Raw genomic sequence first — 25,529 nt, 5'->3', positions numbered from 1 at the left:
TACTTCCTGTTTTTGCTTAATTTCTTCCACTTTCTGCCACACCTGTGTCCAATCGACTAATTACTCAACTGGGTGTGCATGTTTGTGTGTATACATGCAATTCCCTTGATCCCTGCCAGGCTGTCTTGCTATTCCCATTAGTCAAGGATTCCAGCTTTTTCCCAGTGTTCTCTGCACATGTTCTTTCGCTTTAATATTTTCCCTTGTGCATTTCTTGTTTCCTTCTGTTTCTAATTAGCTCTTATTATGAATGACCTGCTTGATTGTTTTGGGTGGTTTGTGCCTTTAGCAGTTATGTTGCCTCTCTCACTGCCTCCGTGTGTATGACCCTATAATGATGAATGGAAGATCTGGATATTGGAATTTGCCCCCTTCTTTCTGAACTTCCTCTGGAGGGTTTAGTAGCACACCAAACAACCGAATATTACTCTTTATGATGCAGCAATAGTACACTTAAATTATTGATTTCCTCCCTCCCTCAAACACACACTTTTGACACTGTTGTGCCATCTTGCATCTATGACTCACAAAAATGCGCACAGGCTAAAATATTTGTGGATCGTGGCCTGATTGTAATGAAGCAGCAAGACTGACTCAGCGGTTTTAAGCCTGTGTGACGGATGGACAGGGTGACAGGGTGTGTGTTGCTGGCTCTACATCAGCAATCCCATGGGGAAGGCCAAGGTGAGAGGAAAAACTCACAGGCCTTTAAATATGCACATAACATACATTAAAATTACAGTTTATCTGAGGCTTCTTCTTCGCCAATGCCATTCAGAGGGCACTCACATGGGAGCGTGCAAAAAGTCTAAAGTGATTGATTACACTGTAATTTGCATCACCCACTGGCAATAAAGACAAAACAACCCTTGCTACTGTAAATAAAGCATTATAATACTTATATCAGTTTACACATCTCCCTGTGGCTGCTGTATATGTTAGTGTAAACTGGATATATTTCTGGTTTAGAAACAAGTGCAGACAAACCTACTCTGTTAGTTTACCTTCTGAAATAATGAAAGCGGTAACTTATATCTTGACCCAATAATAAAGCTTGGGAAGACTTTGCTTTTCATACTTTTAACACCAACATGAACGGCTAATCTTAAGATGTAAGATTATTCATTTTTCCAGCATCTATCGGGGAATAGCTTATCACGTAATTGAATTTAGTTTCTTTTTTCCCTAGTGAAAACCTCACATTCTGGGGCATGTGTAAACGTTTTTAGGAATGCCAGTGTGCATGGACATGTCATAGAGAGCACAGACAACAAGCATCAGCAACTGTTGAAGGGTGATTGATGGTGCTCTGAATGAAGTGCAGCTTTCTGCAAATGCAGTGTGTCAGCTTGTCTAGCCCATATTTTTAGCCTTCCCTGGTGCATAAGGTTTATTATAGCACGAGGTTTGGAAGGAGCTCAGTGACTTCTCATTCTGAGATCATGTGACATAGTCATGCTGCTACCCAATTTGCATCATTGTTCGCCAGCTTTTGAATTTGGATAAAGCTTGCATTTTTAGTTGGGATGCAGTATGTTGTCTTTTGGTTATATTAGGAGTTTGATGTAAGTGAAGATGAAAAGCTGCAGATTTGGAGGTGCAAACAGCAAACGTTTGCTATACGGCTGCAGATTTTGTGCCATTTAGCTGTCTAGCTGAGCTGCCTTGAGTGCTAGACTAATCCAGGCATTTGGGTAATCCCGTAGTTTATGTTACAGTGGTCACCTTAATGTCTGCTTTTTTTAAGATTTACTTACTTTCTTTGATTTTCTTACTCAGTGTATCTCACCCTGTGACTCTCTTTCCTGATGTATACTTTATGGAAAACTGCATTTGGCTATCATCTTGGGAGACAAGACATTTGATTTCAGTGCTACTTTAGCGGTGCTTTAACCCCTAGCAGACCTTGTGCTTCAGGCCTGACCCTGATATCAGGAGTGTGCCTCATTGATGAATAGCTCCTTATGTGTTGAAATGCCCCTTGTGATCCTGCACAGAATGCTGAATCATGAGGTGAAGGCTTTATCGACTGGCCTCGGGGAGCAGTCACAGTCCCTCCATCGCACCAGTAGCAATTTGTGGCTGAGAATAATGCCCTTTTTTTCTTAACAGTGGGATGCTAAAATGATTTGCCACTACTGTGAGCCTCTTTTCCAATACATTTTCAGTATATTTCATCTCATCTGTGTTTCCTTATGAGTGTAAGCTTTAAATTATTAGAATACCAGATTTAATCTTTTGGGTTAAAACGCTAATTTCCTTTGTCTCATAATAGATAATCAACTCAGAGCGTGGCACTGTAGTCATTAATGGTATTGCTGTATGACTGCTATTTTTAGAAGCAGCAGTGGTCCTCGTAGTCATAGAGGTGGTTGCTACCTCACAGCTGAAGGTAACCATGCCCTCCTGTGATCTCGTCCTCTAATGTATCTTGTGTTTGTCCTCCATGACTTTTCTTTCTTTATCCTCCATCCGCCCCTCTGTGCCTACATCACTCTTTCAGCATGTTGCTCACTGGTATGATGACTCTATACCCACTGGGTGATTAGCAGTGACCCGCTGTCACTAACACAGACTGCACAGTAGGGACACCTCAGTGTGCTCAGAGTAGAGGGCGAGTACAGAGGTGTCAAACATATGGTTTGCAGCCCAAAAAAAGGCCCAACAAAGTGTCCAGAGCAGCACTATATAGCTTTGCAGAGTGAAAAATTGCAGAACATTTATTGATAATTACAGATTTTTAATTAAAACACATACATATTCTTACATTAATATATTAATATGAATAAAATATTGTGTTTTTTGTTCTCCAAAACACTACGGTTTAAGGTTTTTTGGCTTTGTAAATGTGGTTTTGAAAATGTGCTCATTTTTCTCAAGACATCAACATGTGTTTGTACAGTAACGAAGGGGAATTTTGAGTGTAATTTGGGGTTGGATCAGGAAGGGCATCTGGTGTAAAAATCTGCCAAATGAAACATGCTGAGCTGCCCACTGGGGTGAGCCCGTGTGAAGAAGGGGGCAGCTGAAAGTAGCTCATTATGCAACTGTTTTAGTGGCTCAGCCCACTTGAGATCAAGTGGAGCTGTTTGTATGAACTGTAAATCAAAATGAGTTTGACACCCCTAGGTTAGAGCTTACAGTTGCCACATCTGTGCACAGGTATGCAAACACATAAGCATAAACATGTCACTTTGGATTTTGATCAACAAGATATTACAAGACATTACTCATTATCTCATTAACCCTGTAATCTCTCTTTTTTCTTTTACATACTATGTCAAGTCTTTCACACTATTTTTTCACATTGTAATAAAACTACTTACAGTAGGTAGACACTATGTCAGGGGTCCCCAATCCCAGTCCACGAGGGCCGGTGTCCCTGCAGGTTTTAGATGTGTCCTTGATCCATCGCAGCTGATTTAAATGGAGAAATTACCTCCTCAACATGTCTTGAAGTTCTCCAGAGGCCTGGTAATGAACTAATCATGTGATCCAGGTGTGTTGACCCAGGGTGAGATCTAAAACCTGCAGGGACACCGGCCCTCGTGGACTGGGATTGGGGACCCCTGCACTATGTTATTGTAGTGAGTGCTTAGACAGCCAAACATTTGTGTTTAAATTGCTCCATGCCATTCTTTGTACTGTAGGAACATGGTCACAAATATAGTTTGGTCAGATTGAGTAGGGTGTATGGAATACACAGATACATTTTCTTATATTATGTTCAGTGTATTTGATTTGTGCTGTCTTTTGTGAAAGCCTACTCTAATTCTCAGGTCCATCAATCTCCATCCATCCATTGCATGTGTGTGTATGTATGCCAACCTGACAAAGGAGGGAAATGATATCAAAGAGATTTCTATCCCCAGTGGTCCTGCAAAAGTGTGCAGGAGATTAGCTTTTAGTGTTGGGTGCAGCTTGCTCTGGAGACATTGCAGTGGAAGAAAGACATTTATGAAGATGAATACGAGTGTGGAACATTTTGAATAAACTGTCTAGGCTAGGAGGTGGTCAGGGCGCTGAACAGCTTTTGGCCACTGCTCTTGTGACGTGATTTTTGTCAGCTTAGATGCATATTGCAAACATTCAGCTGACACGTGCGGGCTCGTATGTGTTGGACTCTCTACATCCTGCAGTGAGGAACATATGTCAGCTACTGTGACTGGTTGCTGACAGCAGGGCTGACAATGATGCAGCATGTTGCACTCTGTGTATATACTGACATGTGTGCACATAAAATTGAGCGCACATCGCTGCATTTGTGTGTCTACATTACGTGTGTGTGTGTGTGTGTGTGTGTGTGTGTGTGTGTGTGTGTGTGCGTGCGTGCGTGTGTGTGTGTGTGTGTGTGTGTGTCAACCTGAGGATCCAGATTATTAGGATTTCACATGCATCCACATACATGTGAACTGTGAATATGTATCTTGTGCCTGTCAGGACGCTTGTGTGTCTTAGTATGTGTCACCTCCAGAGCCCTCTACAGAACTGATTCCTGACATTGGTAATTTGATAGTCAGTCTGTCAACGTCGCGTTGGAGGCGGGAGAACCTGCCCCCCACCCCTCTTCTCATCTATCTCTCCCTCCCAGGCCACAGCCATGATACTCTGACATGTAACATCCAACTGTGCCTTCAGACAACTGAGTCATAAAGCAGTGACTGCACAGTGACTGTTGAGTTTGGTGGTTTTGTTCATATATATATTATATATCCTTTGCTCTAAATACCATTAATGCCAGTCACTTCTGTCATAACATGTCATTATGACTCAGGATTGAAGAGAATATTGGATAACAATAATTTCCATCTTTATGTTAAGATATTGTAAAATTGTTAAAGTTTTTCATGTCTCACTTGTCAGTTGTTCTGCCATTCCTCTTAGTTTCCAGACTTGCTTGTGGCGCACTGATGCTCACATACAGATATTTATGAATAGATGAAGGTGAGTGTTTTCTAGCAGCTCAGTTAAAGCAGCCTTTCCGTGCTGCTTCACAGTTCAAGAGTTTCACATATGTTTACAGAGGTATGCCTGAATAATCCTCTTTTATTATATTTTGCCCTGCACTTGATTTAAAATACTGACTCCCAATTTAGAGAGCATCTAATGCGGATAAACACTAAACTTTGCATTCATTGAGGTTTATGCGTGTACTGGAATATATACACATGTGAGTCCATGAATCAGTGTAAATAAAATAAACTGAATACACTGAGATGGTCACAAAAAACATACCTTTTACTTTTTACTGCAATTTTGCTAGTTTTATTAATAAAACCATCTAAGGTTTATAAGCGAGGTAGGGTACGGATAAGACATCTGTGCTCCTGTGAAAATGCAAAAATGCTGTCATACAATAAAATACTTGTAAAAAAGTTCAAGGGCTGTGGCAGCAACCTCGGCCTTTGCCTAAGATAACCTCAAAATGAGCAAATGACAGATGGATCAGGGAGGTTGGAGTGATAAACTAACAACTCTGAGACTAAAAGTATTTTAGGTGCACAGTTCTGTGGTGCTATATATATATTTAAGAATAAATAATGATTTTATGCTCGTATTAAATATTGCACAGTAATGATGATCAAAATGTAGTGGGCAGAGGATAGACTGATATCAACTGATGCACAAGTAGATAGATGGACCATACATGGGTAGACAGACAAACAGATACAGCTGTACTTAATGTAATTGATGTAATTCTCAGATTTTTTAGTTTAACCAGTGCATCAGTGAGGTGTAACGATTATGCAAATCCGCCTTCTTTTCTTTGTCAGTGACTCACTGACACTCACTGACACTGCATCCCATAAGCACCAGAGGTGCTGCTCTGTATGTGACCGTGACCTCTGATTTCTCTATTTCTGAGAAAATTCACAGTGGTGATTCATCAATGACCCTAAAATGGATATGTTTCTTTAACTCGTGACTCTTTTCTTACACTCTTCTTTCCTTCTTTCTTTCCTGCTTCAATTCTCCTCAATCTCATTTCTTGTCTACAAGACACAGCATATTTATTTCTATTTTGACATTTTTTAACTTTGCTATTGAAGCTCAGAATTTGTAAGAGTCTGGGAGTATCATCTAATATGCTGTGTGATCTCTAATGTCGCCAGTGTCCATGGTTGTCATTCTTCCTCCTTCATGCTCCTCGCTACCATTTTTCTATATCCATTTTTTTCCTTCACTTATTCATTCTGCCATGACTATTTTATATCCTTTATACCATCGTTTATCAGAGGCATAGTCCTCGTTTTTGTACCATGTGTACTTTCTTTCCTCCTCCTCCTTCCTGTCATTTGTAACTTCTCCTCCCTTTGCCGACTGCTTCTTCCTGTCATCGTGATTGCATAGTGCCCTTACGGGAGTCACTGGTCGTCTGCAGCTGAGTGCTTTGCATTAGTTATGTGCACATGATTTTCAGACATAATGGCTCCCAGCTTCTCTGTGTGTGTGTGTGTGTGTGTGTGTTCCCCCCCCCCCCCCCCCCCTTTTCCTCATAGTTTTTTCTTCTACTTTTCCCTTTTCAAGTTCATGTGTGTTGTCAGTTTTGGCTGTGGGAAAGCTGGCCTCACATTTGATTCTACAAAGCTCTGGTATACAGAAGATTTTGTGGTTTGCTCAGTAACTGCGAAGCACCCTGGTCCATCACTGCCCGACCACTGTGCTTGGGATATATGTTTAATTGTTTTGTGGAGCAGAATTTGTTTGGAAGACTGATTGATCGGATGTTTGCTAATTATTAGTTGACAACCTGCAGCTAATATTTAGCTTAGTTTAAAATAAAGACTTGTGCTAAGATAAAATAAATGGTAAATGGACTGCTACAGGTACTTTGACTGAGTGCTTTCATGCTACAAGATAAACCCTTTTGGACCTTAAGTACATGCATTTCATTTTTACTATATACTGCAAGGAGTAACTTAATATTCATGGAGAGATAAGAGAGTGACAGAGAGAGTGTTCTTTTCACTTAAATCTCTGCACGAAGGAAAACAGGTGCATGTCCCAAGATATCAAACTTTTATTTAAATGAGTGATTTAGATGTTCAAGGTAGTGGCACTAGTGAAGCAAATTAAACAGAGCAGCAATTAAGCAGCAATAAGCTCAGCATGGGCTTCTGTGTGAGGGAGTACTGAGTTAAAGGCACACTGCTTCCTTGTGTCAGATTTAAGATTGGTCACTTGAGGTAATCAAATACAGCTGTAATCAACTTCTAAATCATGCTGTGCTTATTTTAAAGCATCAGCCTCTCAAAGCTTGGCAGTCACAGATTGCTTTGCACTGAGGAAAGTTAATGTCAATTTGGCCAATTAGATGTGAGTAGAAATACAAGAATGTCTAAACATTCAAAGTTATATTTTTTCCCCATTTATTTAGTGGTCTGTTTTCTAATTTAGTAATGTTGGTTCTGTGGATATGAAGCTTATATATAAAACATGCATTATTTAGTCTTAACAATTATATAGGCTCAAATCATATATATAAGCTTTTCATTAGCGGTCCTGTCAACAAAAGTCTTGTTCCTATGGTGGTTAAGCCATTTCTCTTCATTTCAATGATATTTTATCTATATGGCACCAAATGACAACAACCGTTGCCTCAAGGTGCTGTTTTTAAACAGTTTCTATGACTCTGTATTTTCTGTGTGCCAGTAAAATACATTTTCAGATTCAGTTTTGCTGGCAGAGAACTTGGAACTTGACTTTGATACTGGTGGGGAGCCCAGAATGCCAGTGATGACGTCAGGAAGAGACTCTGAGGGACAGCTGTACCCAGCATGCTTTGCTCCTAGCATTTCTGCAGTCCTCATAAATATTAAAAGGTTATGAAAAGAGAGAGAGAGAGGAGGCACATTGAGGGTGGAGATAGTCTTCACAAAGCTGAGAGAGCCTGGGATGGGGAGAGAGAGGTTAAAGGAGCGATGACAAGAAATGAGTGGAAATGACGGATAGCTGAGCAAATGAAGAAGTGCTTGTGAATTCAGGAGTTCGGGGCCTCCTTGCCATGTCACTTTATTGTCTCTTTCTGTCTGTCTTCTTTTCTGTGCTGTAGGCAGAAATGCCTAATGGGGTAGTCAAATGAAAGCAGAAATCATCCAGTGGCAGGTAGAAATGCAAGTTAAAAGGGAAAAAAAATCACTAATACGTCTGTCACCTGAACAGATCTTTCTTGAAATGTCCAGTAAAACACAGTACAGTAGCTGAATTCTTACAGTGTGCACATGCAACACAGCCACGCAAAGGATTATTCTCAAGAGGTAGTAGATTATGAATATAGAGTGCAGACTGAAATGAAGAACAATAAATTATTTAACTTAGAAGACGTGGTAACAGTGTTTCTTCTTTATTTTAGTGCATTTTTGCCTTTCTTTGATGATAGTAGAAGAGCTATAGAGACACGTTTTCTGTGCTGGTAGCTCCAATGTTGTTATACATGTCCTTGCAAAATAATAAAATGTATTTTATTGTTTGTTTCTTTGTAATGAATTCTTGATATAAAAAAAGAGGAATGGACCAGAACCTTGCTGATACAAAAAGCCCCCTGTCACAACGGATAGATCCCCTCAATGTATGAGTCAAAGGTCAAGGTTTTTCTTTCATTTCTGTATGGCTGTATCCCTTATTAGCATTTTCACAAATGTAAGCAGGTTGCATAAGGTTGAAATATTAATCATGGCCTGGACAAAAAATGTCTGTGTATAGTTTATAAACCATAAGCCATCTTTGCCACATTTTCTTTTTCCTTGTCTGTGCTTTTGTGTTGTGTGCATTTATATGCTAGCCCCACTACCTACATGCGCTACATGCACATGTGATGTGCATGCATTTAGACATCAAGATAGATATATAAAAAATAAGAAGAAGCATGCTTTGATTGTAATGGGCTGCAGAAGCAGTGGCCTGACAGAAGCTATAAATATTTCAGAAGCTCTGTTTTAGCACAGAGATAGAGAAGACAACAGGAATATCCTGGTTTTGATGTGGCTCTTCATTTTGGAGGAAGGAAGAATTTGGTGCACAGCTAAAGTTATTAATCTCAACAAACCATCTAATCATTTATTCAGTCGTTAACTGCTGTCTTTATTTTTAAAGATACATGTCAGCTAAGCTTCAGATGAGCATATGAACATGGAGCTGTGTAGTTGTGGTTGTGGAGCTGTTTGCTCAAGTTGATGGAGGTCAGTCCTTAACTGGAGCTATTTTATTTTTTTCTGTTTCCTTACTTTCTGTCATATATGTAATGTTACAATTCAGCATATTCATATATTAAACATGTCCAAAGTTTGAAGTATGAGGTCAGTAGGGAGGCCATGAAGAGGGAAATAACACAAAATACAGACACTAAGAACTGAGAGACTGCACCATTAGCACAGTATATATAGCACAGTTATAAATAAAAATGATTTTGAATTGTCAATAATTCAAAGCTCCTAATAGATTTCAAGAAAAAAAATATGCGTCTGGAAATGAAAAGGATGGGTCCGCTTTAGATTTGTTAATCATCACCACAAAATGTGGTACCTTGAAATGAACTTAGCAATGTGCTAACAACATGACTTTAGTAGGTACAGTCAGTAAATGGTAAATGGGCTGATTCTTATATAGTGCACTTTATACAATGTGTCATTCACTTGGTTATGTTCATTCACACTATAGCACTTTTTTCTATACCCAAGTGCTTTCTGTCTAACGTTAACATGCATTCCTATTCCAGTGAACACAACTGAGAGCTACTTGGGGTTCACTATCTTGCCCGAGGATACTTTGGCATGCAGAGAGAAGGCAGCCAAAAATCATCTACTTCCTACTTCCTGAACTACAGCCACCTCCCAATACTAGTGTTCCCACTATTCTTGCCAGTCTCTTATTTTGCAGTCATTACTGTGAATAGCATGAACCTTTCTCAATCTTTCTTAATCTGAAGTCTCAGTCTTTGTGCTTTTACCTACATTTAGATCCAGGATGAGTCACTTTCATGCTCACATCCATTGTATTAGTGTTCAGATCAAAGCCTATATGTTGCACGACACCATCTCATACTCTGAAACTCTCCATCCATCAGTAATAGATCAGCTCACACACCGTAGAGCCTGCAGGACTCAATCGATTTTTAATTCTCGGGGCTGTGACTTCATCTTGCCAACCATAAGCACACGCTTGAAGTGATGTCCATTTTCCTTGGCGAAAATGTTAAATTATGGCAGCCTAATTATGAGTTAATGCTTTCAATATCATTAGTATGTTAAATTGTTTACATGTTAAGCATTTTATTTAGATACTTCTTAGCTGATGTAAAATCTTTTGGAGTGACATAAAGACTACAAATATAGCAGCTTTAAGATGATGGATAGCATCTGTATCTACTTACCTGACAAATACAACTTAACTAAATAACTAAAAACAACTTTCATGTATTTATTTTAAAATCTATCTTATTTTTTGTGTTTTAGCCCGTCTCACTTGTATGTCACAAAATAACAATTAACAAATTGAAATTTTTATTCAAATATATTCCAGTTTATTTGATTTAATATTGACATAATATGAGATGAGAGGATAATTTATGTATCTGTTCTTATTTACACAGATGTAGATGTCATGAGTATGTAAAGCAATAGAAAATATATCTTCAGATTAGACTTTTTTAATGTGATTATTCCAATCATTGCTTTTATGAGCTTGTGCGTATTCTCGTGAAAATATTTTATGCTATCAGACCTACAGGGACTTGAAAACTGTGGAAACATGGAAAATAAGAAACTGTGCCAGTAATAATATAAATGATAAGCTAGGTGACCTGTTTTATGTACCTGTACTGTGCAGCATACCTCTCACCAGTGATACTGCCATGTGTGGGGGTTTCTTTCTGTTAGGATGGATTGGCTCAGCCTTAGTGTGAGGAGCTTGGACATCTGCTGCTCCTTTGTGTCAAAAGGAGCCAGTTGAGATGCTTATTGCATCTTATTAGGATACCTCCTGGCCACCGTCCTTTGGAGGTTTTCTAGGCATGTCCAACTTGGAGACCTGCTGGATAGATTACACATCTCCAGCCTAGGAATGCTTTGAGATCCATCAGGAGGAACTTGAACGCTTTGCTGGCGAGACAGATGTTTAGAGTTCCCTGCTTGGTGTGTTGCTGTCACGACTCAACTTTGGATAAGCAGAAGCTAATGCCCTGATAGATACATCTGTTTATGGTATTTACAGTATGTTGTACTCATGACTGTGAGATGCACTTGACAGCTGGAGTCTGCAGGGCTTGATCTGTTTTTGTCCTGCTGTCAGTGCATGAAAACCATGTGTAACCATACCTTTGTGTGTTAATCTACACTCAGTCGTGTCTCTGTGGTTTTTTATATTTCTTTTCTGTTCCTATTTTATGTGTGTGTAAGTTTGCCTGGGAATCTGTCTTCTGTGGTAGAAGTGGGTCTTTGTTTAAACCCAAGAGGATTCATTACTGTGATCTATCTCCCTCCCTGTTGGTGCTAACACTAACATACTGTGGCGTCTGTGCAGCTATTTTTAGTTTTGGTTTGTGTGTTTGAAGGTAATTTGTCTTGGTATGCTTTTTTTATCATTATATGAATGAACGTCTTGTTCGTGCTCACTATTATTCCATCTACAACAGATATTTGTGTCCAGTATTTATCACAATAGACCCCAAATATGCTGCTTAAGATCATCCATGATTGGTTTTGAATATTTTTCTTGATTATTGAGCTTCTACACCTACCCTCCTATGCCTTTGTTTCTTTCCATCTTAATTTTTATCTCTCCATATTTGCACAGAAATTAGGGCTTGTTGTATTATGTTTAAATTATGTTGTCTTGCTCTTATTAAAGGACCATAGTTTTACATTTTTGTTCTTATTTGATTTTGTTTTCAATTTTGTCTAGGTTCAGTTACTTTCCAGAACAGATTTGCTAGCTTCAGTTTAGTTCTTTACTGTTTGAGAATGTTTTGTTTAGGTTACAGTGATACAGTGGCTTTTATACGGTGGCCCTGCAACTGGTCCGTCGGGTTATTGTCTCCCCAGAAACACTTCCCTTGTGCTTTTGGAAATCTGTTTTTTCCTATTTCCGTTGTGTTTTGTGTGCTTTTGCCGTGTTTTTCTTATTGCTGGTGTTTTCTTAGGTTGCAGTCCGTTTGGCCTCTCAGGGCCACTGTACTTTTCAGCCTGTAAAGACGAAGTGATTGAAGTGCAGAACTTCAGTTTTAATTTTTAAGGTGTCTAATGTAAGTGGTCAACTGACATGGTAAATGGACTGATTCTTATATAGCACTTTTCTACTCAAAGCGCTCTATACAACATGCCACATTCACCCAATTGCGCCCATTCACACAAGCACTGTCTTCTAAGTTTCTTAGTGCTGCCTAACTACTCAAGTATGAATTCATACACATTCATACTCCGATGGACACATCGGAGAGCAGTGTGGGGTTAGTATCTTAGTATCGAACTGCTATCGAACCACTAACTTCACAACATCTAACCAAGTCAAGAACACTTTCAAGGAGGTAGATACTTCATTATCAAGATCTACATTTAAGAAATACCATCAAAAATTGAAATACCAGAAAGTACAAACCATTGGTTATGCTCAAGAATAAGAAGACCAGATTAGACTTTACAAGAAAACATCTAAAAGAACCTGCTCAGTCCTGGAAAAATGTCTTTGGATAGATGAAAGCCAAATTAGCTTTACTAGAATGATGGGAAAAGAAGGGTATGAACTAGGAAAGGGATGCCTCATGATCCAAAGCAGATCACATTATCTGACTAACAGGATGAAGGCAATGCTATGGCATGAGCATGTAAGGCAGCCCGGTGAACCGGGTTGCTAGTGGTTATTGGTGATGTGAATCCTGAAAGGTAACAGGATGAATTCTGAAGTGTATGGGCCTATACTCTGAGACGAATGCTGCAAAATGGATCACAAAGAGCTTCAAAGTGCAAATAAATAGTAATACAAAGCATAAATGCAACCCAAGAGGTTTTCAAGGCAAAGAAAACATATTTTTCAATAACAAAGTCAGTGACCTGATCTCAACCCAACAGAACATGTCGTTCAGTTTCTGCAGGCAAAACTGAAACCAGAAAGATCCACAAACAAGCAGCAACTGAAGATGATTGTAGCCAAGGCTTAGCAGGGCGTCTCAAGGTTTGGAAAAACAGCATTTGAATGTCCATTTGGAGTTCTAGTCTTCAGGCAGGCACTGACTGCAAAGGATTTTCATACAAAAAAATATTATTAAAAAAAAATGTTAGTTTGTCCAATTAATTTTGCACATCTAAAAATAGCTGTAATTCCTGAGGACTTAATGCAGTAATTTCATCAAATTACGGTCAAATAACTGCTGAAAGTCTGAAATTCAATCCCAAATGCTTAATTTTCTAAAAAAAAAAATATGTATCTAACACATCCATGCACATGCAAAAGTTCCAGTGTGGAAGAGACGAGATGCATGTTTAACTGTTGGAAGAAGTCTCAACTTTAAGTGACACAAGAACTCATTTCAAAATTAGATGTGACAGGCGCTGTCACTACGATAAGTACAGACATCCAGTGTTCTGCCAGTGACTAATGTCAAATACCCACAGCACAGAAAGTCAACAAAACGCTTCCAGTACAGACTTTGTGATATTTAAAGTTTCATGATCTATATCTTCCCTCTCAAAATCACCTGGGGAAAAGCTAAATGCTAGAATTGTGCACTTGATACTGTAAAACTTTATTTGGCATTTACACCGCTGTCTCAGAACATTAATTTAGTCACATAGATGTCAAACTAAGACCAGCAACAGCTTATTTAGCAGATTATATTTTTCTCTCCCCATGCTCCATGACTCATTGCCATACGTGTCTTAACATTTCTCATCTTGTAGGAAATGAGGTGTTACTCATGCAGTTCCTGTCCCTTCTAATAGACTATTCCTGCATATTTGCATTAGTGTGTATGCATATATTTATCTTGCATGGGTGCCTTCTTGCTTTCATTTCCATGTGTGTGAAGTCATGGGACTTTAGCTTCAGTTTTCTCTGCTTCTGTATTTTCTTTCTGAAGTCTTTGCTTTCATAGCTTTTGTCATGCAAAATTTGGCTACAGTACTTTTTTGGGAGCGTAGGTTGATGAAAGTAGGTTTGATGTGATGGCAAGATTTGGTGTGTTTAAGAACCCTGACAGAAGAGCTTTTCACACGTTGCATCCTACCAAGAACTTTGCTCAGCATTGACCTCTGTATCAGGTCCTGTTTTGGCTTCTGAGAGGTTAGCCAAACCCTGGGGAGTAAATAAGAAAGTTGTATTCAAAGTACACTTGTTTCTTTCATACTTTGTATGTGTTTGTCCATAAGTTGTTGTGGGATTCCTTGAGGTTTTGCAAAGATCATCTTTCTGCCTCCCCTAAGTCACCAGTTAGTATTTCAGGTGAAGATATTGAAATTTCAGCATATCAGCGCCCGAGGAATATTGTAGTATTTAAGTTCATTCAAAATTCAGATTTTAAGACAAACTAATTGGATTTATTGTTTTGTAGTATATTGTGCAATGACTGTGTGTTATTGTGCCTTTTGTAATGAATTTAAAACTGCCGTCAAATGCCTGCACATACTTGTCGTAGACTTGCGACATGCATAGACAGTGGAGTGGGAGATAAAGGCTCCTATTTTATCATTTTTCTAGAATATTTGTGATTATTATATTTCTAATGACAGATAAAAAAAAATACTCAATGTTTTATTAATTTTTGCAGCTTGCAGGCAGCAGCATTTATAAGTATAAAAGTAAATAAAGCATTTGCAATCCTCCTTTTCGAGGGGTGGACCTTGAGGCTTCATAATATCACTTGGTGATGTCACAGTGGCTACATTCTTACTTTAAACTGCGAGCTTTAAAAACAATGAAAATGTATAATTTAGAAAATAATTAGTCGCATAACTATTTGTTTTTATATATAAATTAGTAAAAAATTGTGTATTTTATGACCTTCAAAAATTGAAGAAGAAGAAGCCTCCCACAAATGATTGTTTCCTCCTGACAAACTTATCTCCAGATGTTTAGCTTGATAAAGCTGAAAACTAAGAGGTGAACAAGCAAACTTACTGTAAGAGACAGTTTTCTGATATTAATATTTCTTGACCTTGACAATACAAATTATGTCTGAAATATAAATCTGAAATCACTTGCATAGCATCAAATTATATTCATTTACTGGGTGATAATTAGCTTACTACATATCACACTACATATCACTACATTTTGATTAAAACTTGAATATATGGAATTGAACCTTGAATATATTGAATGAACCTGAAACAGTGACATTTGTCAGTAACTGCAAACTTTTAAGCAGTAGTGCAGCTATCACCATGTCTCTTCTTAAGTACATCATGGAGTTCAGTACCTTTTTAACTGTCACTTCTACTGTGTCTACTTCTACATCTACTGTTTATCTAGAAGGATGTGCAGGATAAAGTGTGAAATTAAAAAAGCTAACAAAACAATAACAAAGAAGAATAACTGGCACTAGTAAATGTGTTGCAGAGCAACAGCAACACAAACAGCATAAAACACAATGGGGAACACATGAATATGGGGAAAATACTGTAGAATGTGAGGAGGGAAGCAGAAGCGAAGTGGTGCAGAATGGGTTTCTGGATTTTTCATTTTCAGCTAAATGTGGTCAGCTCATGCCTCATATTGTGGCTGGGTCTATTCACCTGACCAACACTCATTAACAAAATAATTTGCCACATGAAAAATGCACATAGAAAATGGCTTCATTTAACAATGGTGCAGAGTCATTGGGAAGAAGAGAGGGGATGCAGGTGTAGACTGTGATCAGTAATATTATGACACCGAGATAAATGAGGCAAAGGACCGAGATCTGAAATGGCTTTTGGTTGTAGAATAAATCATAGCGTAATATACGCATGATAAATAAATTTAGCTGAACACCAGCAGGGTTCAGGACCACATTTTTTTGTGATGAGTCTTTGCTAGAACCCATTTGATCGTGACAGCAATTGTGTAAAATAATGTGACAAGCGACCTTGATCAGCTTGATAAGCAGGTATTATGAGGTTATAAAACTGGAGGATTATACACCAGTTTTGGTGTATAATTTGCGACCGTGGTTCAGGTGGTTGAAAAGTTCATCTTTAACCGGAAGGTTGCCGGTTCAATACCCCAGCTCTCTCTGTCCTGGTCGTTGTATCTTTGGGCAAGACACTTCATCCTACCGCCTACTGGTGTTGGCCAGAGGGGCCAATGGCGCGATATGGCAGCCTCGCTTCTGTCAGTCTGCCCCAGGGCAGCTGTGGCTACAACTGTAGTTTGCCTGCATCAGTGTGTGAATGTGAGAGTGAATGAATAGTGGAATTGTAAAGCGCTTTGGATGTCTAGGAAAGCGCGATATAAATGCAATCCATTATTATTATTTTTATTATTAATAACAGCCACGCCTTTTCAAACTTGATGCAGGTTAACCACCGTCCCCTGTTCTCACAGGATATTTGCATTGCTCAGATATTATCTATGCTGGCACAGTAAAATAATCAAGATTTAAATAGCTGGGCCCTACACTGCTGCTTGAAAAGCTGAACTTCTCCCTGAAGACATGTAAAGGAAAAACAGCAAAGCTACAGAACCAAAATTCAGCATGCATAAATTGCCTCACAAGCTTCACAAGCTGCAGTGTGGAGTTGAAAAGAGCAACTGTAATTGTTTGTATTAGAAAAAAAACTCATCTGGAAAAACAGGTTACCACATTCTGTAAAGACAGAGTAATTATCATGTACTGTTTAAAATATCTTCTCTGCTCACTTGCCAGTTCCTAAAGATAGAATATTCATAAGAGACTCTCCATAATGTGACAGACACCTACAATGTACACAGTAGCAGCACACTGGATTGTTAAGTAGGAAGGCTCCTGTCACTGATAGTGAGTCTTTGAGGTCCTGTCTCTCATCTCTGCTGTGCACAACTGCTGTCTAGCTCTTATGTTCAAAGTAAAGAGACCAGATGCTGAATAGATAATACAATATTATCCTTCAAATACGCACGCAGGAAGATAAGAGTAACAGGTAACATGTATGATATTTATAGTATCGTCAAATGTATTTACACAAATCACGTACCAGTTAAACAATAGATTGGTGCCAAGATAGATGCCTGTGCTGACTTCAGGAAAGGGCACTTAGAGTAACATGAACAAATCGAGCTCCTCTAAGAGTTGATGTCTTTCCTCCTTGGTATTATGTTAAAACGCACCTGAATGCTCCAGACCTGCAAACTGACAAAACATCTGCTTTTTTACCCACTTATTTGCTGATGATCAGTCAATGAAGCGCATTCAATTAGCAGCACCTGGCTGCCACATTCCCTCTTAATTCTTATGGAAGCAGTCAAGGTGTACCTTTTCACAGGACTGCATGGAATCCTGTAAAAGTGTTATTTTTCACATGAGCTGTGAGGAGAGAAGAAAAGATGACTCAGTGACTTGAAAAGGGCAAGCATATCTTTAAGCAGTTCAGCCTAATTAAAGTACTTGGGAATAACAGCTCAAACTGGTGGTGACAAGGGTGGAGAGAGGGTCAAGAGTGCAGTACACTGCATAACATTTCTCTTTCACAGCGTTGAATCATTTCATTGTGCAGGTCAGTTGTATTACATTATTTGCTGATAAATGAAATCGGGGTGGGCGTACAAACACTGACACACAATGAGATACAAACCACAGGAGCTTTCCTGCCTGAGATCAGACAGGCAGACAGCGGAGCTTGTGATGAAGCGTGCTATGAATGCCAGCCCAATGCAGAGTGTGGGCGAAACACGAATGGAAGGAGTCTGACATTTTAAGCCTCTTACAGAGGGCAGAGAAGCAGTGAATGTGCAGTAGTATCATATTCCTGCATATTGCCCTGTGTCTTGCCTTGAAGGGTAGTTATGTTATTATAATGGATTAAGATGTGTAACCTGACTGAGGCTCTTAGTGTAACTACAACTTGATAGCAAGGATAATGTTGGAGGAACAGTTAATATTGAAGGATCTTTGCATATTGTTGCTCTTTTTACAATTTCACAAATAAGCAATTTTGTCATCAGTCATCGCTGTTATGTGAAAGTTTTTAAATGCACAGAAACACAGTGATTTGTATTCACCTGCGTGCTCGCTTCCTCCTCTCCTCCACCTTCTGCAGGCCGATGCAGCCACCAGCTTTCTGCGCGCAGCTCGTTCAGGGAACCTGGACAAGGCGCTCGATCACATCAAGAATGGAATCGACATCAACACAGCTAATCAAGTAAGACAGTTTCAGTCAATTCACTGGAACAGCCATCAAAAATCTGCTTACGTTTGTGCCTGTGTGTGTGTGTTTAAGAAAAAATGGCAGCCACTGGTTTCTATAAACAAAAAAGGCAAAACAGGGCTCATATCAAAATCTGTTACAACATTTAAATAAGAATTGTGGTACAAAAATGGTTACATTGCAGCATTACTCTATTTGGTTTTGCTTTTTGAAATGTAAAGAAATTAAAAATTAGCCAGAAATACATAATGGCTCAACTTATCTTGGTGACCGCACCGTATATAAATATATAAATGTATAAATATACCAACACAAGTGATTTGATTGGAAGAAAAACAAAATAAAATAAACATCTGAAAACTGGGCCTAAAGAAACAAAAACAAGAAAGGGTGCTGGGCCAGTCATGCAATGGGCTGTAGGACCCAGAACTTTCCTTACTAAACTAATGAAGTAAGAAGGCTAAAATAACAAGTAAAGCCACAAAAAACAGACTACTAGCTCATCCATTACTCCACGTGGTGTACCTAGGTGAAAATGAGGAACAGAGGAGACAGGGGAGCAGGAAAGAGAAAAGGAGGCGAGAAAAAGCAAATAAAAGAGGAGGGTGTATAACAAGGTCTCAGTGCCAAGCCTTTTTCTCAGTGAGATCTTCCCTAGATCAGTCATCATGCATTCTGGAAAAATGGACAACCTATAGCAATCTATTATCGGTACAAGTGAATTAGCTTTGACTGATCTAACAATCATACCTTTCTTTTTCCAAATCCACCATGGAGTTAGTATTGGAGTAATAAACATTTCAGTGCACTGTTAAAAGTGAAAGAGTACCACTGAACAAGAGCACATAATAGGAGCAGACCAAGCTTTATTGTTTGGTCTCTTAATGTTTCTCAGGAGAAATTTCTACCAGTGCAGTAAAGAAATTTGTGACACTTAATGTGCCCTTGCACATCTCTTGCCCTCCTGTTCATTTATTACTTGCTCTAGGGCAGCATGTTGGGAACGAGTTTTGTCTGCTTGTACTGTTTCCTTTAATCACTTCTTGCAAGATACCTTTTATAAAATATCACACCATTATACTATTTTTGGGATAAATGGGACCTGTAATTACACCATTGAGCCAAACCTTTAGGAAGATCCATCCTTGATATGATAAAACCCTGATAACTCATTTAAAAAAAATCTTTAAACCATCATTAAAGTATTCTCAGCAAGATTATGGATAAAAGTAGAATATATACACATGAGTGAATGGTGAAGTTTTTACACCAGGGCAAATCCTACTAGTAAAATATACTCACTAACTACTGTCGCAGGTATGCTATGCTGGTAGTAGGTTGGACTCCCTTTTGCCTGCAGAACCTTAATGTTAGAGATTCAAAACATTGCTGGAAAGATTCCTCAGAGCGTTTAGTCCATATTGACATGATGAGCATCACACAGTTTTGAGCTTTCTGCGACTGTGAGTTATCATGCTGGATGCAGCCATCACAAGACGGTCATAAGGGGACAGACATGATCAGCAATAATACTCAGGCAGGCTGTGGTATATAATCATTCCTAAGTTATTTCTTATGAAGCCCAAAGTGTGACAAGAAAATATCCTTAACACCATCACACTACTGAAAAACGGGACGATCGCATTTTTTACACCGTTTACTCCAAATTTTGACCCTGCCATCTGAATATCTCAGCAGAAAATGAAACTCATCAGACCAGCCAATGTTTTTCCAATATTCTTGCACGTGCCTGTGCACGGTAGCTAACAAGAGCGGCACTGAGTGTGGTCTTTTGCCACTATACCCCATCTGCTTCAAAGTTTGATGTGTTGTAACTTCATACATGGTTCTCAGCACACACTGGCTGTAATGAGGGGCTATTTGAGTTGCTGTTGCCATCTTATAAAATCAAAGCATACTGTCCATTCTCCCCTTACCTTTGACATCAACGACTGGATTTTCTCTTTTTCTGATCATTTTCTGCGAACCCTAAAGTTGGTTGTGTGGGAAAGTCCCAATAGATCATGTGTCTTGGTAGCTTTTCAGTCATCCAGCTAATGTTGAGTGCTTTCACGTGTCATCCAAGAGGTTTCTTCAGTTCTAAACTACGGATAAAGAGTCCGAGGTATGCAACCCCCCTTGAAAATGGTGTTGAAGGTCATTGGCCCACTATTATCCTCGTAAGTCGTCACATGAGGCAAGCTGTGAAAAAAAGCATCGAACATTAGCATCGCAGGGGCCAAGGTCTGAAACCTCTGCAAAACATTTTGAGCTACTAAGGTCACCTGAGGAACGCAGGATGGGCTGAAACGCAATGAATCAGCAGTTTCTGTAATACTTAAATCAGCCAGTCTGGCACCAACAACCATGCAACATTCAAAGTCACTTCAGTTAATTTTCTTCCCGATTCTGAGCCTCTGAACTTCAGCAGGTCATCTTGACCATGTCTAAATGCACTGAGCTACTGCCTTGTGATTTGCTGATTTTATATTTACATTAACAAGCAGTTGAACAGGCATACTTAATCAAGTAGCCAGTGAGTATATGTACTCAAATCTGTACTGTAAGTACTTTGCCTTGATGATTAATGTTTCACTAGCTTAAAGAATTAAATTATAAATAAAAAAGTGGAAAGATTGATTTCCCTACAACATATATAGTACTGTAGCTCTTTAGCACTAAACTGTAGGAAAGAAAGGTTTTCCCTTGCTAAGAATATCAGGATTAAAAAACAAGCTAAATAGATAATTGCAGTTTATTTTCATTCTATTTTGCCATTAAACAAACTGCATAGATTTTTGTCATTAGAGGAATACTTAATGCCATACCATTATTTCAGTGTTATCAGTAGAGTGCTATTTTGCAAAATCAGCAAAGGATTTAAATATAAACCAAAAAGAAAATTAACTATTCATGACTCCTAGACCCCCCTGGGTTTCTTTCATTTTGTAAAGTAGGGTATATTAATATTTAAGTACAGTTGTGGTCAAAAGTTTACATATGCTCATCATGGTCATGAATGCCATGATAATTTGGGATTTTTAATGATTTTGTTGAACTGTTCTTTTTCCGGGGTGGAATGACTACATAACACATCTTTAATGACTAGAAAATACGAATTGGATGCACAAGGTTGAATTTTGGGGCGGGTGGTTATAATCCACACACAGTCAGATATATATAAATATACACCCCAACTAATATTTGGTTACATTTCCCACTTTAGATAGCCATCAGCATAAGCCTGGCTGGATATTTGACCACTCTACTTGGAAGATGGGGTTGGTGGGGTTAATTTACAGTTGGGGAAATAATTATTTGAACCCCTGCTAAATTTGTAAGTTTGATCAATTACAAAGAAATGAACAGTATCTAATTTTATGGTAGTTTTGTTTTACTGGAGAGAGAGAGAATACCAACCAAAAATCCAGGAAAAAAACATAGTACATAAAAGTTTGTTTAGGCTGGCTGTGGCATGGGAGGATTTTTAGTGACTGACGAATGCTTTTATACATGGATAAAACACCGCTACTGAAATGTAAGTCATTTTTGACAGTTAATGTTTACTCTCAGTATGTGATGCACTACTGATGGAAGTAATGCAATTCAATTGTATTTTATATAGCACCAAATCACAACAACAGCTGCCTCAAGGTGCTTTATATAAGGTAAAGACAATAATACAAAAGAGACAGAAAAACCCAACAATTATAAGACCTCCTATGGTCAAGTGCTTTGGTGACAGTGGGAAGGAAAAACTCACTTTTACCAGGAAGATACCGCAAACAGAACCAGCCTTAGGGACTGGTGGCCATCTGTCGTGACCATTTGGGGTGAGGGAAGGAAGAGTAACACACAAATAAAATAGCAGTGGATGTGCAGTGGATTTCACTAATCACTGTGGGTCACACTTCAAAATGAGAATTGCATCAGTACATATTACACATTACATTACACAGAGTTTGTAATTGCAGAGACAACTCCATTCATTTTGGGCATGTCATTTTCAAGCAGGAAGCTCAGAAAGCCCATTTGGTTTGCTTTGGTTTGGTAGTGTGGGGCATTTAATAAACTCAGATTTATTTCACAGGATTGGAAGAGTTAAGTAAAAAAAAGTAAAAGAAAAGTTAGATGTCTTTGATTATGATGGTTTCCTGGTACCATATTGCCTAGAATTCTGCCATAAAATTGGCCCTATACAATGGCATCACTTTTTTCCCTTTATATTCTTTGAAAACAAAGAATATGTCAATAAAAGATGCATACTCGGGCCAGTGTGAAATTGTCAGTCTTCAGTATTTAGAATATTTGCATTTCATCGTTATTGGCTGGTTAGCTTGCAGGTGTGGTAGAGGAGCACTTGGTGATTTCATGGGCAGAAATCTCTATGCAGACCTACAGCCACACCAGAGAGCAGGATTTGACCTGGAAGCCTTGGTTTCTCAGTAGTTACTATTGTTAATAGAATCTAAAAAACTTGGATTTAATACCCACAATTCTGATCATTTTTAAGTTATTAAATATTGTTTTTATCTTATGTTTATTTGTTTACTGTTACATTGATGTCTTTTTGCTCATGATGAAAGCAAGGGCAGACATGGTATATTTATATATGATATATATTATATGTGATTCTGCAGCAATGATCTGGCCTTGCTACAGAAATACAGGCTGTTCTTGGTTTACCTGTACCTACCTAACTAATTTCCATAGCTATTCCATTATTCGTGTGTTATGATGAAAAAAGAAAAGAAATCTCACCCTGTAGCTGCTTCAATCACATCTACACACAGCAGACATTCACACGTTACAGTGTGTGTAATTGCCTTTGATACAAAGTGTGTTTCCCATCAGAGCGCATGCTCGCAGAGATGCTCTGTTACCCATTTGAATTGAGTGACACTGCAGTATGATCAGAAGTCTGAGAGTTTGTGGATCACTGAGACTCCTGGTGGCCAGATTGTTTACTACAGGCAGACTGCATCTTCTACAAACATCAGTAATTCACTGTGCAACTAAGCTGCCACAAAAAAGACAGATAATCACAAAGAGAGACAAACCATGCTGAGATAAAACAGCTGTCTCATCAGAAAGTTCATTTTTTCAGAACTGAGCCCTCGTGCTGTCACAGTGGGTTTATCCGTTATTTTTAGAGACACTCTAACTAGACAAGTGATGTTCTGCACAGCTAGAGAAAGTGAGCATATGTTGCTGCACTCACAGGGGTATAGGAGTGAAGAATACCATTTCTATCCTCTCCTCTTGTGGCTTCCTAATTACCTGTCAATGAAGTGGGTGGAGTTAGAACCGATGGAGAACTGTATAAGCTTTGGAGTCTGATTATGTTCAGCAGCAAGTCCTACACATTATACTCAAACCACAGCATGGATAGCATATTGTTTCCTTTTCTCAAAGGTCATAAAATGCTTTCATGTCTAAGCTTTACTATTATAGCTTTGGTGGGAGTTGTTTGTGTAACTAAATCTCTCCATTTCCTCCTTAAGAATGGTCTTAACGGGTTACACCTCGCCTCTAAAGAAGGCCACGTCAAAATGGTCTTGGAATTACTCCATTCTGGCATTGAGCTGGAAGCAACTACAAAGGTACATTTTTTTCTGTTCTCTCTGTTTCTATGTTTCCAACTTGAAGTGAGTGAACCGTGGTAACTGCCACACTTTCCCAAAACTTGTCTTATTTTACTATTTTAACTCAGGGTTTGTTTAGTTGAGTTGAGTTGTAAATACTGGGACCAATGGAAAACTACACTTACAATACAGATACACAACATTTTTTTAATGTAATACTTTTGTATTTAAACACAGTTTAAATAGACAGTTTAAGTGTTTCTCATTTATACCAAAGGTATTTATTGATGAACAACTAAATAAACTAAAACAAAGTTTTCCTGCTTTTAGTCGGTATAGCTTTTTTAATCTTATACACACTACACAGACTAGATTTCACTGTTGAGTTCTCAGTGTAGCGATCTAGGCCATTAGGCTGTAATAATTGCCCTCTCACTCACTTTAATTTTCTTTTCTCGCCTTCTCTGGGGTTTTTTTATGTGACCTCAAGAAAGGGAACACTGCTCTCCATATCGCAGCGCTGGCAGGGCAGGAGAAGGTGGTGGCTGAGCTCGTCAACTATGGTGCCAATGTTAATGCCCAGTCACATGTGAGTCGCCCCAAGCTGCGTAGAAGGGTTGAACGTATGAGCCAAGTGTGTCGAGTGTGTATGTGCATTTGTGCGTGTTTTGTTCCTGTTGAATATGTGTCACAGCAGCTGATAAATCATTTCTCTGCATATTTATATATAGTATCTGTACTCATAAACATGTGTGCGTCTGTGTCCTCGGAAAGATAAGCACCTGTTTTGTATCCAGTACTTTACCCATAAAGGTAAAGGTAGGATGCTTTTAAAAACTGATACAATTTTTTATTTTTGCAATTTTTATTCATCATTAACCTTTTAAAAAAGTGCAGTACAAAATTTTCTGACGCCTCTTTGCTTTAAAGACAGAACCAATTCTGCTGGATGCAGTTAATAATTAATAGGCAGGATTGTTTGGGGCAAAGTTTGTTACCAAACTTTAGCTGTATCAGTGTCCTCTGTCCATTCATGTAATCTAAGGCTAACTGCATAATGTTTGGATTAGGCCTCTATGAAAATATGGGTGCTTTGAAAATAGTTCTTCATGACTCAGGCTTTACCTTTGGATTGTTGTTCATAACTGCTCTAACTTTTGCATAGTAGTATACATGTGTATGCATATGTGTGTTTGTTTTCTGACATCACCACTTGCAGTATAGGTGGATGTCCATTTCTTGTGTGTTTTTTCTACAAAATGTATTTATGTCCCAACAGAAAGGGTTCAGTCCTCTCTACATGGCAGCACAGGAGAACCATTTAGAAGTGGTCAAATTTCTGCTTGAAAATGGTGCCAATCAAAGTCTCCCAACTGAGGTATTTGTCTTTCAACAGCCTGTTTATTGTTGGGTGTTTCCTGACAAACCACACTGATGATGGGTCTTTATTATAAGAAACTGTAGGATGTGTAAAGTAGTCAACAATTGTGTCAATGCGAGAGGGTTTACCAAATGGAAATTTCCTTAATTAACAACAACAAAACTTTAATTGTCAACAAACATTGCGGGATCATGTAAATACAATTAACAATAGAAAATAAATAGGAACATATTTAGTGGTTTTAATTGATAG

General features: G+C 38.6%; 1 protein-coding gene across 2 annotated transcripts in view; it reads left to right on the top strand.

Annotated features, from left to right (window-relative positions):
• ank1b (ankyrin 1, erythrocytic b) overlaps positions 1-25,529 on the top strand; it is a 78,310-nt gene that overhangs the window by 14,332 nt on the left and 38,449 nt on the right. For both annotated transcript variants that reach the window (XM_085413665.1, XM_085413666.1), the window contains exons 2-5: positions 18,204-18,305; positions 23,816-23,914; positions 24,387-24,485; positions 25,176-25,274. In XM_085413665.1, the coding sequence (XP_085269791.1) occupies positions 18,204-18,305; positions 23,816-23,914; positions 24,387-24,485; positions 25,176-25,274 (399 nt within the window). The remainder of the gene's footprint in view (positions 1-18,203; positions 18,306-23,815; positions 23,915-24,386; positions 24,486-25,175; positions 25,275-25,529) is intronic.

The sequence above is a fragment of the Rhamphochromis longiceps genome, linkage group LG7 (genome assembly GCF_057381845.1).
Source record: "Rhamphochromis longiceps isolate RC_006_pf linkage group LG7, R_longiceps_female_GT1.1, whole genome shotgun sequence".
In the NCBI taxonomy this organism is placed as follows: domain Eukaryota; kingdom Metazoa; phylum Chordata; class Actinopteri; order Cichliformes; family Cichlidae; genus Rhamphochromis; species Rhamphochromis longiceps.
This window is presented reverse-complemented; position numbering and strand designations above follow the sequence as displayed.